At 38.3% G+C, this 25830-nt stretch overlaps 1 protein-coding gene across 3 annotated transcripts in view; it reads right to left on the bottom strand.

Moving 5' to 3' along the window:
* Window positions 1–255: 255 nt before the first annotated feature.
* IPO8 (importin 8) overlaps window positions 256–25830 on the bottom strand; it is a 49780-nt gene continuing 24205 nt past the window's right edge. The window contains exons 14-26 of one of the 3 annotated variants that reach the window (XM_041467181.1): window positions 25102–25267; window positions 24390–24550; window positions 23817–23942; window positions 23181–23247; window positions 22413–22538; window positions 21858–21955; window positions 20737–20832; window positions 19102–19322; window positions 12512–12717; window positions 10847–11083; window positions 10051–10167; window positions 9893–9953; window positions 256–9363 (exon numbers count right to left, since the gene is read on the bottom strand). In XM_041467181.1, coding sequence (XP_041323115.1) covers window positions 9931–9953; window positions 10051–10167; window positions 10847–11083; window positions 12512–12717; window positions 19102–19322; window positions 20737–20832; window positions 21858–21955; window positions 22413–22538; window positions 23181–23247; window positions 23817–23942; window positions 24390–24550; window positions 25102–25267 — 1644 coding nt within the window. In that variant the 3' untranslated portion in view covers window positions 256–9363; window positions 9893–9930. Of the gene's footprint in view, window positions 9364–9892; window positions 9954–10050; window positions 10168–10846; window positions 11084–12457; window positions 12718–19101; window positions 19323–20736; window positions 20833–21857; window positions 21956–22412; window positions 22539–23180; window positions 23248–23816; window positions 23943–24389; window positions 24551–25101; window positions 25268–25830 lie in introns of those variants that run through there. The other 2 variants (XM_041467180.1, XM_041467182.1) reach the window with 2 other exon arrangements.

Genomic DNA, 25830 nt, shown 5'->3' with positions numbered 1-25830 from the left:
AGAGGACAGAGAAATCCAGAATCACAATGAAGTGAGGAAATTTTGTATTTACAAAAAGCAGAAGCTGAAGATCTAAGACAACATCCTGATGGCCTGGAAGATCACTGCATTGTGAAGCTACAGAACAGACAACAAAGTGAGAGGGTAACAAAGCCTAATCAGAGCAGACAGAGACTAACACAAGCACTCCTTTTGTGACAGGCAGCCAGGAATGATTTGCAACAAAACCAACTGCTACTTCAGCCACACAGTGACAGTGGTTTCTGTATTTTATTAGAAGAATATCAATGACCAACAGAAAATCCCATTAAACAAAACATCAAATGAGCCTTCACCAGACTTAAGAAGAAGGAACCACATTAATGGAGGCAGCCTGAGACTGTGCAGAATTCTCACTTATTGACACAACAACCTTTGGCAGCCAGGAAAGTTCCTTTAGAGCCTCCAGCCTGGTGGCTCAGACAGCCCTGGGTTCCAAAGTACTTACAGATCAGAGCAGCACAATAGGAAAGTATCTGCAACCTCTTTACCTTAGATCTACCTTCATGTAATCAGTAAACCTTTTGATTAACAATGCATTGGGATAAATATTCTGTAACTGAACATCTGGAATAGTCGCTCTTCTTCGTAGTGATTTCCACGCTTGCTGCTCCAGTGAAATCAATGTTTAGGCTATTTCTTGCACATGGATTCTCTCTTGACCAGGCTGGCTTTTTGTTTTTCCTCCATCACAATTGTGCAGACAGATCCTTGTCAGTTTTTCTTCAAAACAGTAATAGAAATAGAGCTAATCACGCTGTTCACCCTGAGTTGATTCTTGTTTGGCAGAATTATGATCCTTGCCACAATGAGGAACTAGACTCCATATCTCTGTTTATCTCACCTCATGCTGACACATTTCTGAGTGGTCTATACATAGCAAAGGATGGTGATAACCGATTCAGTTCAGCGCCCAGCCAGATGCACTGTGGCGTTCTCCGATTATTCTTGTTGCAGCTTTGTTCAACCCCCTGCATTCTCCAGGAAGATCCTTATGGTTGGAGGAAAATGAGACACAGGATGTGCACTCCTTGTGAGGACACAACTCTTGCAGAGCTCAGCCACAACTGCTGCTGAGAGCCCAGTGCCAGCCCCATGGCTGTGCTCAAATCCCTACACAAAGGTGCAGACATTTGGCCCCATTACCACACTCTGCACAGCAACCTCGCAGGGCAGGCAAGGTATGTTGTGGAAAAAGGAAAGTATGGACTATTTCTATTTAACAGAAACCACTAAAGGTATCCTTAGTTGTTGTAGTTGCACATTCTGCTCTACAAGGAGCTGAGAGATAGAAGGCCAATGCATTTAATAAAAGAAGGAAAAAATCCATTATTCATATACTGATATGACCTTTCCATACTCTGTATTTTGCTCAGAATCTCATTTATGTGACTATGGAGAGTTTTCCTGATGTGCACACAATACCATGTAGCTTGAGCTCTGCCAGGAAAAAAAAAATCAGCAGGAAACTGTATGACATTGGGTAAAGTCCCAGTAATTTAATCAAACAGGTATTTAAATTATTTAAATTGTTCATTTAACATACCTGGTAACAAGAGAAAGAAAACGCTGATCCTATTTCATCCTTGCTGGGAACCAAATGGAACAAATTACCATTTTAAGAGACTGGGAGTTAGAATTCAGGTTAAGAATGTGATTCCAGTCCAAAAAATATCAACACTGTTAGAGGGCAGGAGGCAGCATAGGAGACAAATATTTACCTGGGTAACAAATACACTCTTTAGAGCCTGTTAGAAGTGGCAATCACAACCTGCAACCTCACAACCAATCCAGGATGTTTGGTAATACCTTCAGAGGGGCTTCCCAACCTGCACCCTCACACATGGCACAGATGATACCGCCAGTCATCTGGAATTCTGCTTCCAATCCATCAGATTGACTTCAAAGCCTCAAGGGGAATTAGCAATTGGGATGTCATTCATCACCTTGCTGAGAACCATTTTTTCTCCAGGAGACCTTGTCATACCAAGCAACCCACATAAAATACAATTAAACAGTGTCACTGCTAGACAGATTAAAATTGCAGTTCAATAGTGGAACCTGCTGTTGCTGAGCAATGTCATAAATTAAGTATGTTCTGGCAGAGGTGGTGTGGAAGGTATCAGTAGCAATCCAAACACCAGGACCTAGCAAATTGCATGGGTAAAATCCTAGCTCCGTTGGAACCAATAGCAAAACTCGCAGGCACTTATACAGAGCCAGAATTTTAATTTCTCATGCCAGCTGCAACACGTTGCTATGGCTTTGGGCAAATTACACTAATTCAGCCTCCCTAGTTCAAAAACACAGACCACTAAGGACTGCTTTTAGAGAGACACTGTGGAGGACACACAGAAGTGGTCCATACAGTAAAGGGCAAGCATTATCAATCAATGCAATTTAACAAACAGCAGCAACTCACCACCAGAGAAATACTCCACTGATATGAATACCAGGCTTGCAGTTCCTGCCTGAAAAATTCGTTTCTTGTCCTGTGGAAGGCTGGTAACAGTGTCTTCTTTATGAATTGCATGCACAGCAGACTGGCTGAAGCTATGGTGCAGATGACTATCTTCACTAGTTTGATATTTTGAGAATTGCGTTCGGGTGTTCTGCATCAAACATCAGTTATGTTCTCTCACAGCCAACGTGTGTAAGTGAACAGCTGCCTTCACAGGTCAGAGATTAACAAACACTGCTACACAAATGCACATATTAACTCTGGATAGCACACACATTTGTTTAAAATTAATTCTCGCGTGTTCTAGCAAAGAAGTTTTATAGCTGTATGAAAAGCAGCTATAAAATGGGATTTGGCTCCTTGGTAGGTGGCATGTTACATTTTTTTAAGAAATATATTATTCTTCCCATATAAATGCACAACAGATGTAACATTCGACCTAAGCAATAAGATTTATTACTGTTTTTAAAGCAAATTCAGCACAGCTTAAGAGAACACTGTGCAGAATTCTTTAAGCTAGGAAGAGGTTCTTCTTGTCATCAATGCATGCTTTGCATTTGTCAGTTCTTGCCCTCAAAGCCAACGCTCAGTTTAGTATTTCAGGCTTTTTACAAAGGTGATGATCCTGCAATTCAATCTGCTAATGTAGCACATAGCAGGCTCCCTCCAGACACAGCAGTCCTGGGCTCATCTCCTTGCTTTTAGTATCAAAAGAAATGTGCATGGTCTCTTTGGTCTCTTTTTGAGCCCCCAAAACATTTCATGTGATTTATGTTAGGCGTTATTCCAACAACACATGTAATCAAAAGTAAGTGTCACACACTGTTTGGCAATGAAAAAGAAACACTACAGCTGTGATCAAAGAACATGTCTTGCTTATATTGTCTTACATTAATTTCTTTACCTCATGCACTTTTGTATAAATATTTACGGTTTCATATTTTCTTCAGAAGCCATAGTTCTTCTGTTTTCTAAAAATAACCTGCTTATGCATAATCTTCTCTTTTCAAAGCACTGTTCTTCCTTTTGTTAAGTTCATTTCCAAGATCTCTGTGCATGAAAAGTGGTGAAAGGTGGATATGTGCAACTTCACTAATAAACATGTTGAAAATACCTAAAAATGAGGAACAATTCCTGAATAAACACCTTCAGTGGTAAACAGTTCTGTGAGACATGAATAGGCCTCTATGTTATGCAGTAATTTTACATTTCGTATAAGGGCACAAAATATGAAAATTAAAACATACCTGAGAATAATATTAAAATCTCATTTCAATAAATTTTTTTGTTGCTCAACAGCTTTAACTATCAAGTAGTTTCACAGTTTTTGCATTTCACTTCATGTGACATAATCTGGATGGTCCAGAAGGCAGCCCTTGACCGACACTCTCAGGTGAATCCTGCAGCTGACGCTATTGTATTCACATTTGAGAAATCCATGTATCTGGAACTTCAACTCCTACCCCACCATGAACAGAGCCAAACTCTTAAACTGTGAACCTCTATACAGCCTACAAAGAGAATTCTAGCATTAATATACCACTTCCACCTCATTTTTCTGTTATGAACAAATTGTAATCAAAATTGTTTTGTGATCTCAAGTTCAAAGCACTGCACCAAATTTGGGGCTGCCCAAGCACATTCTCTTCTGAAAGGCAGGCATGGGACAAAGTTCTTGGATGCTGCTCTAGGAGACCTAGGTCACTTAGGGAATGCTGCAGATCTCAGATCATATCAAAAGCACCCCCTCAATTTAGATGGATCCTTTCCCAATTCATCACAACTACATATGCCTGCAGATTCTCTCTGAATTGGTGTTCCCCAAAACTCTTCTAGTCCAAGAGTAGTTCATCTGCCAGCTTCCTACACAAAGAGCACTTTCAGTAGCCCTTTAGGAGGTATGCTGATCATCTTTAACAAAGATTGTAATCCCACTGATTGTCTCACGTTGGTGATTGCGTATCAGTCAGGACAAGCAGTTTCCAGACTTTTTAAAGGGATGCATCTGATTTCTGCCAGAGAAAAATCACATTAAGTCTTCATCTCTCATGCATGGCTGTCAGTCAGGGTACTGATATCCATACAGATGATGCATATTGTGTTTGAAGAATATCTGTGTGTATTTGCAGTGAGTATCAGAAATAGATCCACAGGCCAGGAAAGTTTCAGCCTGTCCAGTGCCCAAGCACTGCTTTAATTTTCTTTCATTTTTCCCAGACTGGTTTTCCCTGATTAGTTTAACAAAAGTTGTAGCAGTGGAAGAGGTGTCCAAAGCAAGCAGCTTGGCCTCGTCACACATCCCCTTTACGAAATGGTTTTATGCTGAGACTTTCTGGTATCTGGAATAGTGGCTGGCTTCCTTAAACACAATGGGAACATGCATCTCTACTGTACCTCACCCACGTGGGTTAAGACCTGATATCCCAGAGAAAAGAATGCTGTTTTCACACCTAAGATCAAAAAGTTCATAGCCATGCCTGCTGTATGCTTTTCTGCAGTGCGGGAAAATTGGTTCTCTGTCTACCTGCAGAGACAGGCTCTTGGACTTGAAGAATGTCCTCAATCAGAGACAGAGATCCTTGAGGAACTGACCACCAGACTGCCAAATATTAACAAAAGATTGACTGGGGCATATCTCAGAATGAGGACTGGATACTCCATTACATAGTGCATTTTTGCCTATCCTTTGAGCAAATTTCAGTACAAGGTATGGGGATTTCAAAGTGCCCATATTAAGGAGTAAATCACAGAAAGGCTCATCAAACCACAGGCACAAGTGAGGGGCTTTTGAAGTTCTGTGTCATCTGTGTATGTCAAACGAGAGGCTGTTCTACAGCAAGAAACGCAACTGATAAATTGCTTCAAGAAAAATAATTTATAAAAATTGTTTAAGGTTTACCTTTTCAGGTCTTTTGAAAACTCCCTGAAATATCCAATAACACTGTGGCTGACAAAAGAAAAGGAGGAACGAAAAAGACAGGAAAGCATTCTGGAAACAGGACAGTTAATCATTCACATTGTCTAAAATTCCTTTTGCTCAAGGCAATCTCAAGACAGACTCTGGTTTTGTAGTAAGGAAAAAAAAATCCTCTACTGTCCTACAATCTCTTCTCTACAATGCATGATGGAATCCTGAGCCACAAGCTGCCAGGACTTCACAGGCAAAGGGTATGTCCTAAAGCAGAGCATTTCATGGCTCCCTCACACCTCACAGGCAGCCTTTTTCCCTAAAGCAAAGAATCTCACAATATCATTTTGTGTGACATTCTTTAAATATTTTGACTTAACACTACCAAAGTACATTCATTTCAGTCAGATTGTGCACATGTGGGTTTTGGGGGATTGTTGAGGTTTGGGCTTTTTCAACCTTTTCCTCAGCTTGATATTCTGCACTCTTCCTGGAGCTGGCCATTGTGATTAAAGATTCTGCTTTGTAATGAAAGCAAGCAATGTACTTCCATGCTAAAAGACAGACAGCAAAAAGAGGCAGCTAAAACATGTGGTGATTCTTATTTTCCTTTCACAAGTGACAAAACAGCATATGCAGTTCAATACTCAGGATCAGTTAATTTTATCTGGAAAAGCAGCTTATGCAATCACATTTGCTATGACATAACCCCCATAACACTAATTTCCTATGTAAAGCCACTGTGGTGCCCACACAGATCATCTTTATACTTTGGGATTATGGCCAGGGGGCAACATAAGTCACCAGTTATCAGCCTTTGTTTTATTTTGCAATACATTCATCATTCTCTATCCTTCCAATGGCAAATACATCATGCTTGGTTGGCAGTGCTGGTATCTGATACTCCACGATTACTTCAGCTTCGAAGTGAGACAGTAAATGCACATTTGTGTTACTCTCCCTTTAATGTAGTACAAAGCTAGACACAGCTCAGAAAGAAACACCTAAAATCCATAACCTATTTATGATCATGTACAAATGGGTATTTATCATGTTAAAAGAGAACCATATGTTAAAATGGAGGTCAGAGCCCAATAAATCTTTCTGGATGAAAACCCTTTTTTAAAAAAAAGGAATAAAATAATTAACATTTGCTTTTGCCAGTAGAAACATTTGCTCATGAATCTTCTGGGAAGGGAAAGGCATTTAACCTTTTTACATGCCATTCCCTCAGACATCTCTGACCCCAATGCAAAAAAGACAACAAAGATTCCCAACTCCACAATGCTGATTAAACTCTTGTGTGAAACATCTGGATGAAATTTTCTTGGCAGCTGATTTGAAAAGTATACAAGAAGCAGAACTAGGGAGCAGCCATATTTCAGCTTAGTGACACCAAGATGATGCTATGCAAAAGCAGATTTTACCTGGAACACATCAACTACTAAATATTAGCCTGTGACTGTGCAAGCAACCTCATTAGCAGAAGAAAAATAAATCCATCTTCTACTCTGCACATCAGTATGGATTTTGAAAGAAACCCAACTTGACAATCTTGTTTGTTTTAATAAAGTAATAAAGGGCTTAAACAGTTTACCTGCATAATACCTAACTTCAATTAACGGGTAAGAGAGAAGTCACCAGTGCCCTTAACTTCCAAAAACCAGCTCTTAAATTCGTGTATAATTTCAAACATGCTGTGGTTTCTGATAAACTCCCCAACAAACTGGATGTATTGTTTTCCCACTTACTGCCTCAGTCAATGCACCCCCAGGCCTAAATTAGCAAGGACCTGTAATTTTCATAACCTGACATTCAAAATAAAGGATATCCTGCCCCTATGCTGCTTGACTTTAAAGAGCCTGTCCCTTTTGGAAATACAGACCCTGGAATTCTCACAACCTCCATGTGTACAACAGGCCTAAAAATGAGACATTTTCACTGTTGCTATTAACTAAGCAGCATCAGTCAAAAACCTACATGAACCAGGCCAACTTTACTCTGTAGCTGCTGGGGAAAGGAAGGCAAAAAAAAAAGAAAGAGGAAGCAGCACCATAGAAACAGCCTTAGTGTCTGACAAAAAGGTGCAGGAAACAGGGAAGCATAGGGAACATTCTGCCCCACAGCTACCAGGCTAGGAAAATTCCAGAAGGAACAGGCAGAGATTCTCTGGCCTTTTCCAGAAGCCAAGGCACAGAGTGCTTCAGATTTATCAGACTCACCCAAAATAACAAAATGAAAGCTTCAGCACTGCACAGAGCCAGCAGTCTGTAATTTACTGTAGTTGTGGAAAATTTGATGGAGTATGGGAAAGGCTTTGACTTTTTATTTGGGACACTGCTGTAAAGAAGTAGATTATTAGTATGTGTTTAAAATTGATGGGTGAATATTTTTAAATCATAAAGAAATTAACACAGAGACAAAATCTGGTCTAAACATTTTATCTCCAATCCAAAGTTCAAATTCTAAAGCACCCCTGCTTCTTTTTGCTACACCACTGAGATCCCAGTAGGCCTAAAGGAGGGGTACCTATTCAAATTAGTACTGGTATCACTTCCTCTCTAAATGAACTTCTCCACAATCACCTTGTCCTATAGAACCCTTTAGGCTGGAAAAGACCTCTAAGGTCATCAAGCACAACTGTTAATCCCCTGTTCACTGCAAAACCCTGTCCCTAAGTGCCACATCTATGTGTTGCTTAAACACTTCCAGGGATGTTGATTCTTCCCACTTCCCTAGGCAACCTGTCCCAATGTGTGACCATCTTTCCCATGAGGAAATTTTTCCTAATATCTAGTCTAAACCTCCAGTGGTGAAACCAGTCTTCAAAATTCAGGAAAAAAATCTGTCAGCAGAAATTTCAACATAGAACAAGAATAACCAACTGCAATGCAGACCAGAAATACAATCACAGAGTGTAACAGTAAGTTTGAAGCTGTTCTTCTATCAAAATAAATAAAATATTGCAAATATTTTGTACCACATTATTCAGCCCTACACTGGAATGGTAATGAATGAAAAAAACCAGAAGAGATTATTCCACATATAATTGAATATTCATCAATAATAGCAGAAATAAGCTGTCATGTAGAACATCTACATGAGAGGGCCACACCACTTGTCCAGGCAGGAGCTAATACTGATGTAGATTTAGGGTAGCCACCTGCCAAGCAAGCCACTGAAACTCAAGCAAACTGAATTCATGGCTAAGAGAAATAATTTAAGACTACCGCATCAAGGGAAAATCTGCCGTTTTGTTAAGACCCTTTGACATAACCAGTGTATGCTCTGCAACTCCAACAGACACCTCCCTGTACATATTTGGTCTGCACCAAATAGGGACGGTGTGCTAATATTCTGAATCCAGCAATTTGTATGCAACCAACAAACAATTAAACCGAGCAGTAAAAAGCAGGTGATTGGAAAACATGGAACCAAGGCTTACAGTGTATCAAGAAATGTCCTTACACTTAAAAAATTATAATGCACTCCAAAATCCATTTGTTCAGGCAATCCATGTACAACAGAAGGCACTGTTATCCATATGAATCTAACAATTCTGCACAGCAAAAACCTGAGAAGTGCAACTCAATCAGATGCAGCCTGGCCCCTCCCGGTCATCCAGGTTCCTTGAGGACAAACATTTCCTTTCAGTCCACCAAATTATAAAAACACCACAAGAATTTGTACATTACAGTAGCTGGTTAGAGAGAGCATTCTGGTGGGGGAAGCACACTGCTATTTCCCAGAAAACCTTCAGCAGCATTAAATTACCCTCCCCTATCACTCAGAAGTCATGATGATTTCAAGAAAATGTAATGATGAGACCCTTCCCATTGACCTTTGTAGCCGATCCTTCAGTTGCCACCGGGAGTATTTCCAGCAAAATTAAATGCTGTAATCAGTCCTTTGTTGTCAAATGTGTAGCCACTTGGTTGTTCTATTGTCTTAGTCTCTAGAATTCAAAGAAAAAGGATATGAAAAATAGTCTATAGAGAACGGCTTTGTCAGAGACAATACAGCTCAACTACGAATGCAAAGTTATGGAAAAAACTCTCAGCTGAGTCAAAATTTCCTAAATGCAGTGACAGGAATAAATTACACTCAGGTTTTCTCTGAGGGCATAAATGTGCACACCTCTACAACAGAATTGAGAAATGAATCCTTTACCAAATCAGTCTATGCTACACTATTCTTTTTGATTAAATCTGAATTTATTTTCCATGATGCAAGCTTTCTACACATCTAAAACCTCACACTAACTGCAAGGCAACATAAGTAGTTAAAAAGTTAGAAAACTGTTATACATATAATAACTGATAGTAATCTTCATCAAATGCCTGGCTGCAGATAGATATTGCCTTAATTTGTTCTTCATTTCAAATGTCAAATTGTAAAGTGTAAAACTAGGCCAAACCATGTTGAAAAAACCAGCAGCACAAGTCAAAGAGAAGGCAATTAATTAGAAACAACAGTAAACTTACTCTGAATAACACACACTTCCAGGCAAGGAATAATGTAATCATGATATCCTGTTCACGCTTCCTAGAAAACGTTAATTAGCACAGAGGTGGTTGTTACAGATTAGAAGCAGTTAAAACATCTCTGCAATAGCTGAAAGGGGCCCAGGGAAGTGACTCACCTGCAGCAGTTCTCCGGTGCTCTGCTAATGTGTAGATCTCCTGCAGTTGTTTCTTCTGATCCTCACTCAATGGCGCAGTCAGGGAATGGTACCAGGCTGCATCCCGGCTCTGCACCGCTGTCAGGGCAGCAATGGAGGAAAAGTGACCATCAGCTTACATACACGTTCATTTCAGGGGAACAAACTGAAACACATAGAAATTCTGGCTGGTTTTAAAACAGAATCTGCACTGCAAAACAAGATCAGTATTCCTGTCGGTTTTCTTTGCACAAAATTCCCATTCTAATAGAGGCAATCCATTTTGGGGAACTTAATTACATCCTCTGCTTTCTGAAACAGAACATTAACCACGTGGCCATTACTCATGGACAATGTGAATTGAATCTTCTCATTTAAAACTCATATGAAAACTAAAAGCAACAGGATTAGTGAAAGAGGAAAGGAAGAAAATAATTTCTCCATTAACATCAAGAAGGTGACAAATATTCTCTATATACGAGTCCCTCTAGTGACCGAGCCCCACTTATTTAGGCTGTGATTGAAAAATTCTGAGGGAGAATGTGAAGAGAATTAATCTCTGGCTCTATTTGCTACCATTTGTTTTTTTTGCAGCACTAGTAAGCCAAAAAATTGGAGGACTAACATTAGAAAACGAGATCACATTTTATCATTTCAGTAATCCAAACCATTACTTGTAACAAAGAAAAGGGTTTTCCCCAGTGATGACTATAAACATCTCCAAATTATAACATGATTTCATCATGTTATATCATTCTGCCAACCAGCAAACACATACTCAGAAGTGCTTGTGTAAAAAACTGGTATTCATCAACACCATTTTCAAGGTCAAGAGGTGTGCTGAACCCTTCAAGAGCAGTCTCCTCCAATGCATCTTCATCCCAGTCATCATCATCATCATCGTCTTCATCCTCTTCCTCTCCACCTCCAGCACTGCCACCTCCTCCTCCACTGTGGTTCTCTTGCATTGCCTGGCTCACTTCATTTGTCTCATCCTCATCACTCGGTATCTCTTCTGCAAAACCATTGATATGTTTTGTAAAACAAAGTTTAAAACTACAAGGAAACAATGACAGATGAATTAAAAATAATTAGTAAATCTACATTTTGGCTGGAAAGGGGACCATCTGTTAACACCCCTTCCCCAAAATCTTTAATAGTCTTATGTTAAATGTTAAAACAATTCCTACATTCAAGATCAGTTAAACTTTTGTTTCTACGCAGACCTGAGGAATGTGGAACTGCCATCTTTTTTCTTCTTTCATTTATGCAGTCATTGTGCAATCATAGGGTCCAAAATTTTTGAGGAAATATCTTCCAAGAAATGGTCCATCACTCTGCTTTTTACATTACAGAGACTTGCATAGAATTCACAAATGCACATAAAATCATGAGAAATCCATCTGTAGACCAACTGTATGCCTTCTCTTCTTGTGTGTTGCCTTATTTGAACAACATAAACCAACATGTTAAGTTGGTGTTACCTTCCGTTCTGCTTATGAAACTATGACCCCCTGAATGAACTGCAACTATAACCTGCAATTCTAAATGCTTTTTCTTACTTAAGGAAAAGTATTTCTGATATATAATCAGGATTTTAAAAAACCAAAACCTTCATTTCCAAACCTGCAACTCTTCCTGTGTTAACAGTTTAGAAAGAATAAAGATGACTATAGAAGCAGCAAGCAGGGACTGAATCACAGGACAGAGATTTGGACATTCCTGTGCTGTTTTCATACTATATTCCTATGTATTGAGAAGAATTCTGTGATTCCATTACAGAACAATCATGGGTGAAATGTGAGTGGATTACATAATCTGCTTACATCCAATCTAATTTTCAGACCTCAAAACATCTACTGCTTGTCAAACAAATTTGCCTGCAATGCTTTGGATAATTCTCTCCCCTCAATTCCCTCTGTAAGGCATTCTTTGATGTTTTTTCTCTTCTGGCAGACACAGAGGTTAGAGGCCTGTGTGCTCAAGGAACCTCAGCTGTCTCAAACCCTACTCTGCAAACAACCTTCCATTCGGACAAAGAAGACCAGCCAGGACCTCCTTTAAAATTCAATCAAAAAGGTCTTTCAAAGACCTTTCTGGATAGTGGAACAGCTTCTTTCCAGGAAGTAAGAATATGCCTAGTGGAGTCCTGGCAAACTCCTGCAGCCTATGTGAGAAGACAGTATATTCACAACCCAGAAGAGTACACCTGCAAATTACTCTTGAACCAATACTACTCCTTCACAAAATGTTAGCTGTTACACCTTGAAACATTTTGATTACACTTTGGGAGAAAAAATCAACTCCTAAGATGGTATTTCAAGCGCCCAGTAAGCCGAGCTATTTTCAGCAGACTAATGAGTCTTAAAAATGAACTGCAATTTCTTACCCCCTTTAAATTAAATCCAGACAAAATCCACAATGTGAAAAGGGGAGATTTTACCATTATCTTCTGCAAAGTGTTTTTCATCTTTTGCTTGATCCTCATGTTCTGTGAGCTCTCGTGAGGCGCAAACTTGTTTTAAGCCCAAGAAGAGGAGGAGGATTGAAGGAACAATCTGGGCAGCCACAGCATCCACTGCAGGTGGTCGGTTCTGCAATTCCATTAGGATGCTCAGTCCTATTATACACATCTTTCTGTCATGGAGTCTGAAACAAGACACAATTGTTAGACAAAACCAGATTTTCACTGCAAGGATATACAGAGAACATTAAAATCCTGGTGCTTGACATGGCAGAAGACAATGTCTCAGAGTCTATGTTCAAAGTCTATGTTCAAAGATCCTACACAAACTATTTTCTTTGTTCTGAATGCAAGTTTCCCACTGGAAAGTACTTGTCCAAGAACAATTAAACATCTTTCAAGCACTGGTCAAATTCCTGGAGCAACTTTTTCTGATTACCAAATGCAAAATTTGTAATGCTAAATAAATACTGTTTAATAATTATGTAGACTATCTTGTTTTTAATAAAGCATTTGATACACATTATCATTATTGAATAAGATGGAAAATTAATTTGCCTTGGTTTTGATAGCAGTACTGTTTCAGGAATGGAAACTGGCAAAAACTATTAGTGATGAGCAATGATAAGCGGGAATGCATTGAATCTCAGGGTGCATTTATGGAATGCCTCAGGGATAGCTGAAGTTAAATTATGAGAAGTCCATCAGAATAGCTGTCTCATACATATTTCAATATACAATTTCTAATGCTAACTTGAGACACATTGCTAACTCTGTTGAAAGCAGGGAAATAATTCCATCTTATCAAGAGTAACTGGCAGTATACTCAAACTGGGAACTTACAAATGAGTAGACCTCCAGTAAAACAAACTGAAGACAATTGAAGGGAAAGAAATTAATTAAATTAGTAGCAGAAAGATCTTTATGGGACCACAGTCAGGAAACTAGGTGAGAACCTATGCTCTTAAACATAAGAACTCATTTTCACTTCCAGAAACAGGAATTTCTGCAAACAAGATGGAAAAAAAAATCTCTAAATGACTCTGCAGATACTCTCTGGTTTTCCTTTACTGGAAACATCAGAAGTATCCAACTACTAACATTACAGTATTCTGCTATTATGAGCTTGAGAGTAGCTTTTTTGTTTGAACTATTCAATTTTATGTTGACAGCTTCTGTGCAAGCCTTCTGCAGCAAAACCTAGAGAAATCAAGCAAACCTCAAGAGCTGGGAGAAAATGGCCATCCTCTAAACTCCTGGGATATACTTGCATTACTCAACCGGTTTTACTTTGGAATGAAGAGAACACACGTTAAGAGAGAAGAAATAAAATGGGCACCACAGGCTGCAATAAAACTAACAGGGGGACTACCAGCTCAATCCACCACTTCAAAAATCACTAAAGATATACAGCTTCAGTGCTTAGTATTTAATTACCTAAGTTCCTCTATAACATGCTACTGAACTATTATATCCTTTAAGTAACACAAGTGATCCTGTATTGCAGCTTTCTAAACTTTACTTGTGCATAAACAAGGTTAGAGATTTGGAGGGATTTCATTACACCTCCCATGTTGTTAGTCCTGTTAGGATTTACTGAAGTGATTCATTCTCAAGAGTAGTTGACAACAAAAATAAATTATATATGACCATGCAGAACATTATGATCCCAGTAGACCTTCCAAGAACAACAAAGTCAAGCAGCATATCAAATGACACACTTTGTCACACTGGGTTTGGCTGCTTGGTTACACGTGTTGAAAAACACACTAAAGCGCAAGCAGGAACGCAGCGTTCCTGTAACCATAATCCTCTCTTTTCAGATGGCATCGGTCACAAAAGAGGGCATACAAACCAGGGACACTGAGATAGAGGAACAGGGTCTGCTTTCATGAAAAAAAAGCCATAAATCCCTTACTCCTCTCAGCAGAAATAACTTACTCCTGCACGTTAAAAACAAGCTGTTCGCTCTCAAGCCAACATTTTGCAGGCCAGAAGCCAAGCTAAAGATAATGCTAACTATAAATGAAGGATAGCTGTTATTTGGAGAGTTATCCTCAGTGCAAGTACAAATAGGAAAAGCTTTCACTACTTCCTCTTTTTGTCAGCACCGTCATCCAAGTGTGACCAAAGCTCTCTAATCTATGCACAAGATTTCTATCCTGCATCTTGACACTGGGAAGCCACGAAATTTCTTCAAGACCCAAATGCAAAAAGAAGCAATTTCAGCCACATGCACCAGAGTAAACTAACAACCCTTAGCACTACTTTTTGTCATACATTTGAAAAAGCTACCATTACGCAACACAAATTGCAAAATGAAACAGTAAAATGTAAGAAAAAATCTTAGTAATTAATGGCTTAGCTTCATATTAAATTATCATTTTGGGACAGCAATCAAAGTACAAGAACAAAGCTTTGCTGTTTGAAAAGGAGTCATCATTGGGAAGCAGGCCAAATGACCAAAACCCACAGCATATTTGTCATGCTCCACTTTAAAGCTGCTAAAGAGAGAAGTTGCAAGAATGAACACATGTCTTCAGAATATGCATGTTATTAGAAGGCCCTGCAGGACAGCAGAAATTCAGGCATTGAGCCACCTTTAGTGAACCTGAGCCAGAAGGGGACTTTTCTTTCACCTGCCAGCAGAGAGAAACAGCAGGAAAAGCATCTGCCTTGCCTGAAGTTCAGTATTCTACTACACACCAGCAGTATTAAGGACTGAACAAGCAAAATAGAGCTTTATATATTTTCATAATAACAAAGAATGGCTTCAGGACCATTCTGTTGCTATCAAAAGGTTCATTATTTCAGCACCCTTCCATCTGCTCAAGGGAGCCTGGATATGATTCTCCTTAGTAATTTGTGCTTTGAGATCTGTACTTATTTGCTCAGACGCACACAATAGCCCTCCCTAACAATCAGGGACTCTGCTTATTCCTCAATGGTTTATCAAGCCTGGAGTGTTAAACACACAGCACCCAGCACTGCAATGCACGACTCCAAGCCACATCTATTTTTAACAAGCTGTGTGTGGTCCTCATAATCTACAGGACCTCTTCTTGCTAACACGTATTCCTGTAATACAGCACAAAGGATTTTAAAATCTTTTGTATTTTAAACCAAGCTGAAAGTATTTCAGAGAAAAATTGTTAAGCCTTTCCTTTTACTGTGAGAATCCAGTTCCTGGACAAACTGCAAATAATTAGCCATTTCCTTCTAGCTGCAAAGTTGGAACCAACATAAGACTGGGATTTTTATATACAACTCTGAGAAACCTAGGATTTTTAACTACTCAAACTCCTATCAAATATATAACCCTATTCAGCTTCAAAAAACCCAAAATCACTTACTGAGGGGTTTTTTTTGAAGCAAGTGAGATTTTCCTTTCACCCTAGTTACCACAGAAGAAGTTTTAGTATGAGAATAAGCGTAAGTCATGCAGATGTTTCACCCAACTCAGCTGTCAGTAAAACAGTAGAAAGTAGTAAGGAGCAAATGTTTCTGCAAAAAGCTTTCTAGTGTGAAGTTATGTCAGAAAGCATTCAGAAATATATGCAATATCATGTGGTATATAGGCACTATCAGCACACAACCACAGATATGTGACTTCCACTATGACATACTGAATATATGCACAGTCTTACAAGGAATTCTGGTTCTCCTTGCCTGGCTAATTTTTAATATGCCAACTTTGTAACACTTTTTCCAATAGTTTCCATGGTTTTAATAACATGGAAGAACAGCTACTTATCTTGCTGTAACTGCTTTTTCCCTGCATTTTCCCTGCATGGATTCCATCTCATGTGTTTACATGTGCTGCTCCAGGAATACTGCATTCTTTTGGCAAACACTCCAGCCTGAGCATGCGCAGCCATGCACAACCCTACTGGTGGCAGAGCACAATCTATGGGGACTAAGACTTCACAGGAACAGAAGAAAGACATAGAATCATAGAATGGTTTGGGGTGGAAGGGACCCTAAAGGTCATCTAGTTTCAACTCCTCTGCCATGGGCAGGGGCACCTTCCAATAGACCAGGTTGCTCAAAACCCCATCCAGCCTGACCTTGAACACTTCCAGGTATGGAGTGTCCACATAAAGAGTGTGAGATTTATATGGACAAGGCATCTTGAACAGCCACTGTCACCCCCACATTCCAGATTTCCTGCATGGCTGACAAAGAAATGATAGCAAGATTCACCTGGACCTTCACATCTGGAGGTGGATCTACTTTGATCTTGTTTAGAATCTGTGAGTTTACCAAATGATTTGAATCTGGGCCTAAAACTGCCTCTTAATGGAAACTAAGCAAAGTGTAAACCAAAGCAACAAATGGCAGCTGATGAGAAAAAGGGCTGTGCAAATAAAGGTGCCCACTGCTCTCTGATGAAGACATGAACTTGTTGGGGGTGGGGGGGGACCCAAGAAAGGGTTTCAAGAACACCAAATTTTTTTTTCACTTCTGTCTTTTCCTGTTCAGTTAGGCCTCTGAATCTGGGGCTCCTTTAGTACTCCTAAGAAAATAAATGATCTGCTAGAAGCAGTGCTCTCCTGAGGGAAAGGGAGGAAGTCCCTTACAGCACATCACAGTGCCTCACCAGCAGTACTACAGCAAAAGCCCTACCCTACACCTGGAAGCCACAAAGTGAGGAGATGGCACAGAAGGAAGAGTGACTTCTAGATTTAAGCAATATTACAGATAATTATTTCTCTGCTGGTAGCAGCAGATCAAAGAGAGACTTCTAACCCTCTGCTGCCATTCAAGTGCAGTCTGGGTAGAATGACAGGCATGACAACCGCGTGTTTAACTTTTCACTTTCACAGGCTTTGTTAACCTTTGTCTCAGCTCCAAATACGAGTTTTAGTTTCAGTAGCTGATGCTTTTTGAAGAGCAACACAGAAGAACTGAAAATTTAGCTGTAGTTCACAGTACTATATGAGATTGGAGCCTAGTCAGACCCTAACATTTTTCCTCTCTGAATCTGACTAGCTTCTCACTGAATGATCCAGGATGAACTGTTTCAGACTATAAATCTCTTCCAGTTTACCATCTGTTAGGAATATCTTCTTTCCTACCGTCTCTGTATTTGCTCAGCATGTGATATGTAGTAGAAAAAAATGAAAGTACCGAGAGATGAAACTCAAGAACTGTGCTTCAGCCATAAAAGAAAATTGGTACACGGAAATCCTAAAATGTCTTGCCCTTTTGTAAAGCTGGTAGATATAAAAATAATTTGGCAATTAACAATAATACTACCACAAGGTATGGAAGAAGCAACTTAAGGAAGACATCCATCTAAGCCTATCCATACATCTGCAGGCAGATGTCAGTCTCCAGTAACAAAACAAAACTCTAGCAGGAAGGTGAGAGGTACCTGTTAACTACATTTGTCTGCTTTGCCCTTAAGTGGATTTGAATCTCACAGTTAAGACATCACATCTCAGCTGAGAGGCAAGCACTGGCCTTCACCTCTGCTCAACATCCAGTGCAAGCTTTGCTAGGTGATGACAGGCTTTGCTCCCCTTCATTAACTTTACAAATGCTCAGCTCCTGCCTGAATGCACACCAGTGCAGCACACACACATTCAAGGGAGGTCACAGTGATGTTTAAGTTCAGCAGTATGCTAAGAAGTCAATGACGCAATGATAAATATGCAAGTTGATTGTGAAAATTCATTTAAAATCAGAAGTGGGGTTCACTGCAAAAAGTTTTTTTTTTTTAATTAAATGGAGCAGTTAAAAATAACTTACAAAATACAGAAGAGAAAGTATGTACACAGTGTTTCAGATAAAAAGTTAGCATGTTGTTTATTATAAATGATAAATATAGTTGCTGACTTTCACATCTATGTATAAGCTTTTGCAAGCTATTATTGATCACAAAGATTCTGATATAATACAATTTGTAACCCCTTTTAACTCCTTTTTGGTATAACATAACCTGTCAGTTTATGTATGTACCATACAGCTTATATAAATATATAATATATCTTAGGCCTTACCATAATATTAAAAGGAAAACTGAGTGATGTATTAAAATGCTTTTATTTGTGTAACTAGCCCAGACAATGGTGTGAAATAGCTAGGCTGTTTCTCACATTTGTGGACCATCTTATCTGAATGATAACAGTGACAAGAACCAGGACACCAAGAGAAAAAGACTTAATACTGACTCTCCAATTATTAAGAAGTGTCAAAACAACAGAATGGAGCCTCAAGAAGAATTAAAATATATTGATTTAGTCTACAAGATGGCATGCAGACAAGTCAAAGGTTAAAACCAAGCAAAAGAGTTCCTAGAACATGTAAACTCAAAGGAATTTTTGAATATGTATAAACTTCCATGAATATGCATGGACCCCTGTAACATAACAGTATATAGAGAATATTGTTTTAAGCTAACATTGTGCTTTTGGCAGATTGCCAAGCACCCCAGTGCTGGATATTGTCCCTTTTATCCCTTACTAAACTTTTAAAAGTTTTCAAGAGTGATTGTTGTTTCTCCCATTGTTGAAAACCAGCTGGTCAATATCAAATATTGCAAAAAAAAACCTCTCAGTACTTGCCCAAAAAAACAGTCTGTGTCATTCATCCACTGGTTTATGAACTGTGCAGTGATGGGCTCAGGATTGTGTGGAAATCTGATGTTCTCCAAGGTGTGCAAAAGTAGGTCAGGATTGTAGTAGAGTGCAGCTATGGCAACCTGAAGACACATGGTACGGAGCTCACTTGTTTTAACTCCTCGAGTCAAGCGCTCCAGAACAGCCTCCACAAAGAGGGGAATACACTGGGCATAAAAGAAGACAAAAAGAAAAGGAAATGAAAAAAAAAAGAAAACAGTCATTAAACATGTTGCCAGATTATACAAAATGTTGTAATACTTTTACCAGAATTATGTCCTGATTTATCTGAAGTTCAGGTATAGAAGAAAGGAACAAATTCCTTTCACTTTCTAGCCTCCGATCACACGCTTATAAATCTTCCCCAAAACAGATCTTCTGTGAGCTAAAAACTGCAGTATTATTCTGAGCACAGGGGAGAATATATGGGGCCATTTGGTGGAGCTTGTTCTAGCATGTGGAAAAGATTTAGAAAAAAGACATTCTCATCTTTGAAGAAAGATGCTAAACTATTTCAAAACTAACAGGCATTAGAAATTAAACTACCTAAATTCGTAACATAGTTAGAAATTTTTCCTAATAAATGTAAAGCGATATAAATTTTTTTATAGAAGTTTAAAATGAGTTTATTCAGATAAACGCAAACATGCACAAATTTTTAAACAATGAAATAAGCATCTTCCAAATACACATATATATTTCAATGGGCAAATTTATACTTTACAAAAATTTGGGAAGCATTACGAAAGTTTTAGTTTATGAGTTTCAGTTCAGTATGCAACCATTTTAATTCACAGAGTTGTACAGCTCAATTAAGCCTTCCACCACATATTTATTTCAATGCAAATACATTGAAGTCACTTTAAACTCTTCTAGATTTCCTTTAAAAATCAAATCTTTCAGAGAACATTTTTATCTTCAATTACTTCAGATTTATACTAGTGAAGTTATACCACTTTCAGTGAAATTAACTGAAAATTTATCACTGAAATCCATGGATTGCACTGTGGCAACATCAAACATGATCCATCAAGGTGATTTAGGCTCATTATATGAGTCCAGAATTTGGCCCTTAATAGGAAAAAGACTACTTTCTAAAATGGTGCTCTAAGAAACTCTGAAAAATTGTGATTTTGTTTCTCCCTGCAATCACAATCAAGCCATGCTAAAAAATCTGCATTTCCAAATGCACTTAGTAATTTATAACATCAAAAAGTTCCCATAGCTTGGCGAAACAACAGCAGTTGGATATGTACAGTTAACCTCTCAGCCACAGTAGTTTAAACTATGTGTTTTGCATCAAAAGGGAAATTCTATTAAGAGAAAGCAAAAAACTACAATCTTGCACAACATGCTATATCCTTATAATTCAGTCTATATCCATTTTGTGGTCATGCCCACTAACATCTTGTCTCAAAACCAAAAAATCCCAACCTTACAAACTTTCCTGAGTTCATTTACTTCTTTCTGTCTTTCTCCCCACTGTATATTTCCCTCAAATTCTCTAATTGCAGCTGTTTCTCTCAGGAGTCATGGATCATTAGAAGCAATAAAAGAGAAAACCTGTTCAATATGTATCACCTGGTCAATACCCCGTCCTTTGCACTGAAGAACAATCACTTCTAGGAGTTTGGCTGCATGGCACTCTGCATCTTCTCCTGCATCTCCTGTCAGTACCTAACAATCAGAGTAACAATTTATTAGTAATCACTGACAACACTGAAAGCAAGTGCTCCTGTACCTGCATACATCCAAAAATCTCTACACAGCATATACGTATGTATCCCTGTTAAATTTTCTGAGGAATTAAGACACATAATTCACCTCTACAGGACATAAACAAGGATAAGTGGCTAAAGGTGAATTTTAAAAACTAGAAGAAATTACTGTAGTTCTTAAAGTATGTTATTTTATTTATATGTCGTCACTTTCCCATTTTTAAAAAGAAATGTCACTTATGAGAATCACTGATGTTTTCCACATGGTGTTTCCATTTTCCCACTTCAATTCTAATAGTCACTGGCAGATTAACAGTGTGGCAAAGTGCTATGTCTAGGCTAGTTCCTGATTAGGAACAAGATGTATGCAATCATTCTGTGTGTAGGCATATACATATTAAACTGAGTGCTTCATCTCAATACATTTCAAACCCATGGTCACTGTCAATCAAACCTGGCAAAAGAAGCAAAATTTTCACAATCAAATAAATACTCCAAGTTTTTTTTTAAAAATAAGCAGGTAGCTAGATGCCTAACACTCTCTTAGTGCCCCAAATCAGAGGAGGACTGTAGCATGATCTCATACTTTATTATACATGAGAGACTCAGCATGAAAGAGAAACAAGATAAATGTAGGAAGAACTTCAAATGAGTTCGCACCTTAGCTGACAACCAGAGTCCAACTGCAAGATACACAACCCAAGGAAATCAAGCTTCATTAATTCCCTACCTACCAAAATAGCTCTCCATGGAAGAGAGTCAAGACAAACAGCAACTTTCTCCCACACAGCTTTTTGCATGTAATTTTCTTAAAGCATGTCACTTAAAAAGTGTGAAAGTGCTGTGTGTGCCCAGAAATGAGTCAAGACCAAAATTCCCATAATTCTGAAATGCTTGGCAACCACGTGGCATGTTCAGGTCACTCAGCTCCTCTAATTGTTATGTACCAATGATAAGAACAGCAGCAAGAATCAGAAGCCTTACCTTTTTACACATAGAGTAAATGATTTCTAAATGCTTTGGGTTAGACAGTAAAGTATCAGTGTCAATGGTCACATAATTATGCAAGAGAGGCATCATATCTGCAGAACAGGGAGAGCAAAAGAGAAAAAAGTTACAAAAAGTGCTAACCAGAGAGGTAGTCCTAAAGGGGAATTCATTAGCTGATGTTTTTAAATAGGGTTGGAAACTCAAACTCTGCGAACATCTTTTCTAGAAGAATTCTTCATAAAATGCACTATGCAGGGTGCATTCTTGGAACTAGAGTAGGACTCCATTTTAATTAATCAGTTTGTAGTCTCACATTAACTTTGAATATTCAACTTTGAGTTCCGGACCCCTACAAGAACTGATCACACTGACAGATTTGAACATGCTTCTCCGACTTAAATATCTCCTGTTACGCACCCACACTGAACAGATGGGCAGGGCATGACTCAAATACATGATCATTTTAAACCACGACACTAAATGGAAGCGACCCTTATCTGCTAGAGATGAATTCTCAAACAGTAAAAATATCAGTAGAAGTGACTTTACCTGCAAAGTATTCAAAGCAATCCTGCTGGAAAACCTCGTACAGAACACCTAAAAGCTGCCACATCTGAGGCGAAATCATCTGGCATGTTAAACTGAAGGCCAAGGACAGAATTTCTTCATAAAACTCTGCAAAAGACAATTTGAAGCAGGGTGCTTTACAAAAACATTTAACTTGCAAATACCTTGAAATCTGAGACTGAGTCCTGAGTCATGTAACAACTAGAAGACAGCAATTAGAAACTAAATCATACATAGAAAAATAAATTGTAAAAGACTCTTTCAGACAGGCCTTGTGTTGGCTATAGTTACAATGATATGCAGTTTTCCCCTATAACTACACACCAAAAAAATACATCAGCAGCACATTAAAGACAATGCTTCTAACTGATTTACTGAAAATATATTTTTGCCTCAGTCTTTGTTTTTTCTGAAAGGCCTTATCACAAAAGTTTTATCGTAACTTTTAGTGCAGCATACTGATGAAGAAGTAATTTAATTGCAGACCATGTCTATAGGAGACTAATGTAATTTAGACATTGTCCTTTAACACATTAGCCAGAATTATAATCAGAACAGCATCTTCAGCTTTTGACCTCCAAAACACAATAGCCAATCTGACTAATGTACAAGAGTAGATCAGGAGAAAAAAATTACAATGGTAAAGTAATGACTTATTCTTTAAAGAAACACACACAAAAAAAGAAGAAATTCTGTTCTGGAAGATAACAATAATTAATTTACATTTTTTTACATATCTCTAAAACATACCTATAACATGTTTCTGCAAAACAAGGCCAATGATCTGTAAACAAATGCTCTCGAGCTGTTGAGTGATCTGCAATAAAAACACAAAGCAGTTTATTTTAAACATTAGAAATACAGCAATCAAATAAATAGATTTGATTAATTCAGTTTGAGAAGTTCTTCAAATCAAAAAGGTTTTTATTTTTGAAATGGTGCATTAACAATCATAATGTTATGAAATGAGGTCTCCCTGATGCAGAAAGAACCTCTTTAACCTGAATATGTGATAAAGATAGAGGTCATCACTAGTAAAAAACTAGGCTTATGCAAAATATTTCTTTTTAAATTCTACTTTAACACTCTGTAATACAACTAGCCACTGTGAAGAAAATTCTACCCCAACCAAAACCAGCACATTCCAACGAAGTGTTTATCAAGTAAGGGCTAAGAATTTTACCCTTGGGACATAAATTCCCCTGAAGCTGAAAGCTAAACAATTAATAAATCACAAAAGTAAACTGGGCTTTAGATTCAAATCTGTCAGAGATGGCGTGGTACCATCCCACTGGAGTAAATGCACGTTCATGCCAAGTGATGCAACATTCACAGAAGTGCTTTTTGTCATGAATGAAAGCAGGAAAGTACCAAGGAAAATCTCACCTCCTTGTGATCTTCCACAACTGTCAGGATTGTGTCAATTGTGTGCAAGATGCCCATGGCCATAACCGTTTTGTCCTCTACTTCCTCATATTCCTCACTCTGAAGTACTTTACCAAATATTTCAGCCTGTGAACAAAACCAACCAACTTGACATTCAAGAGCAAACCCATGTTTCTAATTTGTCATTCAAAAGCAAGGCAGTTAATGCAGCAGCAGCAAGGTCTTATCTATAAGAGCTGTCAGCATTGAAAAATATGCTTGCTGCTTTTGAAAGGGGAACATAGCAAATTAAAATCTCCTCTTTTTTCCAGAAGTCTACGTTAAGTCATTTGAAATGCTAAATAGTTAGACTGTGGCTCATTAAAACCAGTGACACAAATCAGTGTCTATGAAAAATCTATAGGTTTTCAGGATGCTTCATAGAGAAAAAAAAACCACAAATACTGCAAATACTACAGGTGGACTCTTGTAAAGATTACTTTAAACAGTGTGTACTTCAAGCAGAGTTCATTAAGTGTTCACCAAGCTAGGCAGGTGCTTCTGACTGGACTGGTCATTTACTATTGCTCTCACCAGGTGTTGAGTCATGTCCACAGCGATAGTAGCAACTTCCTGGCTGTACTCATAGATCATCTTCTGGATTACATTTGTGAGATCATCGTTTTCTGTCTCCCTGACAATGTGCAGGAGCTCCTGCATCACTGGCCTTACATAAGGCTTCACATACTCCTTGGCTAAAAGATGAATAGAAACCACGTGAAATCAGCTATCCATAAACACAAATATACAACATCTCCAAACTGCCAGGCAGCTGACTACTCTTGAACAAAATAAGTTTTTTAAATTTGAATTCACTAAAGAAATAAAAAAGCCAAAAAACATACCCAAGGCAATTTTACAGTCCATAACTAGTAGACAGAGTAAATAAATTGTGTAATATTGAAATGCCACCTACAGCTAAAATCCACTTTTGAGGGAACACTTGCTCTCACACATAAAGCAGTGTTCAGCATACACACTGCTGAAGTTCACAAAAAAAAAAACAAAGATGGGTGATATTTACTTTATTAAAACATGCTGATTCTAACTTCTTTTGCATCATAACAACTTCAAGTCAGAATTCTGGGATGTAATGAGCAAGTGAATCTGTCTAAACATGATAAAATATTCTGAAATCTATGTCTTCAAATGACAGAAATGATTAGATAAATCTGCACCAACCTCCTTGTCTTGACAAAAAAATCAATAGATCAGTGTACACAGCTGATGAATCACTGTCACATACCTTGCTCTTGGTTGCTTATTAAGGTCTGAAGGGCTATGGCTGCTTCTACTTTGACAGGCATCTCCTTATCATCAATCAGGCTCTTCTTTGCCAGCTCTACTGCATTCCTCAAGTTTAGCTCATTGTGAAATTTCAAAGCACTAAATGAATGAAGTACCCAACAGGACTGCAAGGCAAAAAGAGAAGCAAGTTAGGGACTATGGCAATTTTAAGCATTTTTAACTGAGTCAGAACCAATGCTAACTATCTCCCTGTTTGCATGCACTGCTTTTTTCCCCCCACTTAATTATGGTGTATTCTTTCATTAAATGTAACACAGGTATTGCACTCAAGCTGTTCTTCATTATATTTTCCTAAATTCCAATAAACTCAGTGTGCACATAATTTGCATTCATTGCTTTGGTCCTTCTGGGAAATAAAATCAGAAAAAAACAATGAAAACTGTTTGTCTATGACTGATATCAGCACTTGGGGATTTTCTTCAAGCAACACCCAAATTGATATTACCTACTTGTGGAAATCCTGCCTATTCTTCACAGCCATCTCTGCTAATGAAAAATGGCTACAATTGCTGCTCAAATTCTCAAGTTTGATTGAAGAGGTGAACATTAATACAACACAGACACGCCATCAATTCCTTCAACTGAAAAATCATTTTTTTAAAACAAAATTATGAAAAAATACAGCACAAGAATATTACTTCAAATTTTACTATGTATTTACCTAATT

Source organism: Pyrgilauda ruficollis, unplaced genomic scaffold (genome assembly GCF_017590135.1).
Source record: "Pyrgilauda ruficollis isolate IOZ18807 unplaced genomic scaffold, ASM1759013v1 scaffold201, whole genome shotgun sequence".
Classification (NCBI taxonomy): Eukaryota; Metazoa; Chordata; class Aves; order Passeriformes; family Passeridae; genus Pyrgilauda; species Pyrgilauda ruficollis.
This window is presented reverse-complemented; position numbering and strand designations above follow the sequence as displayed.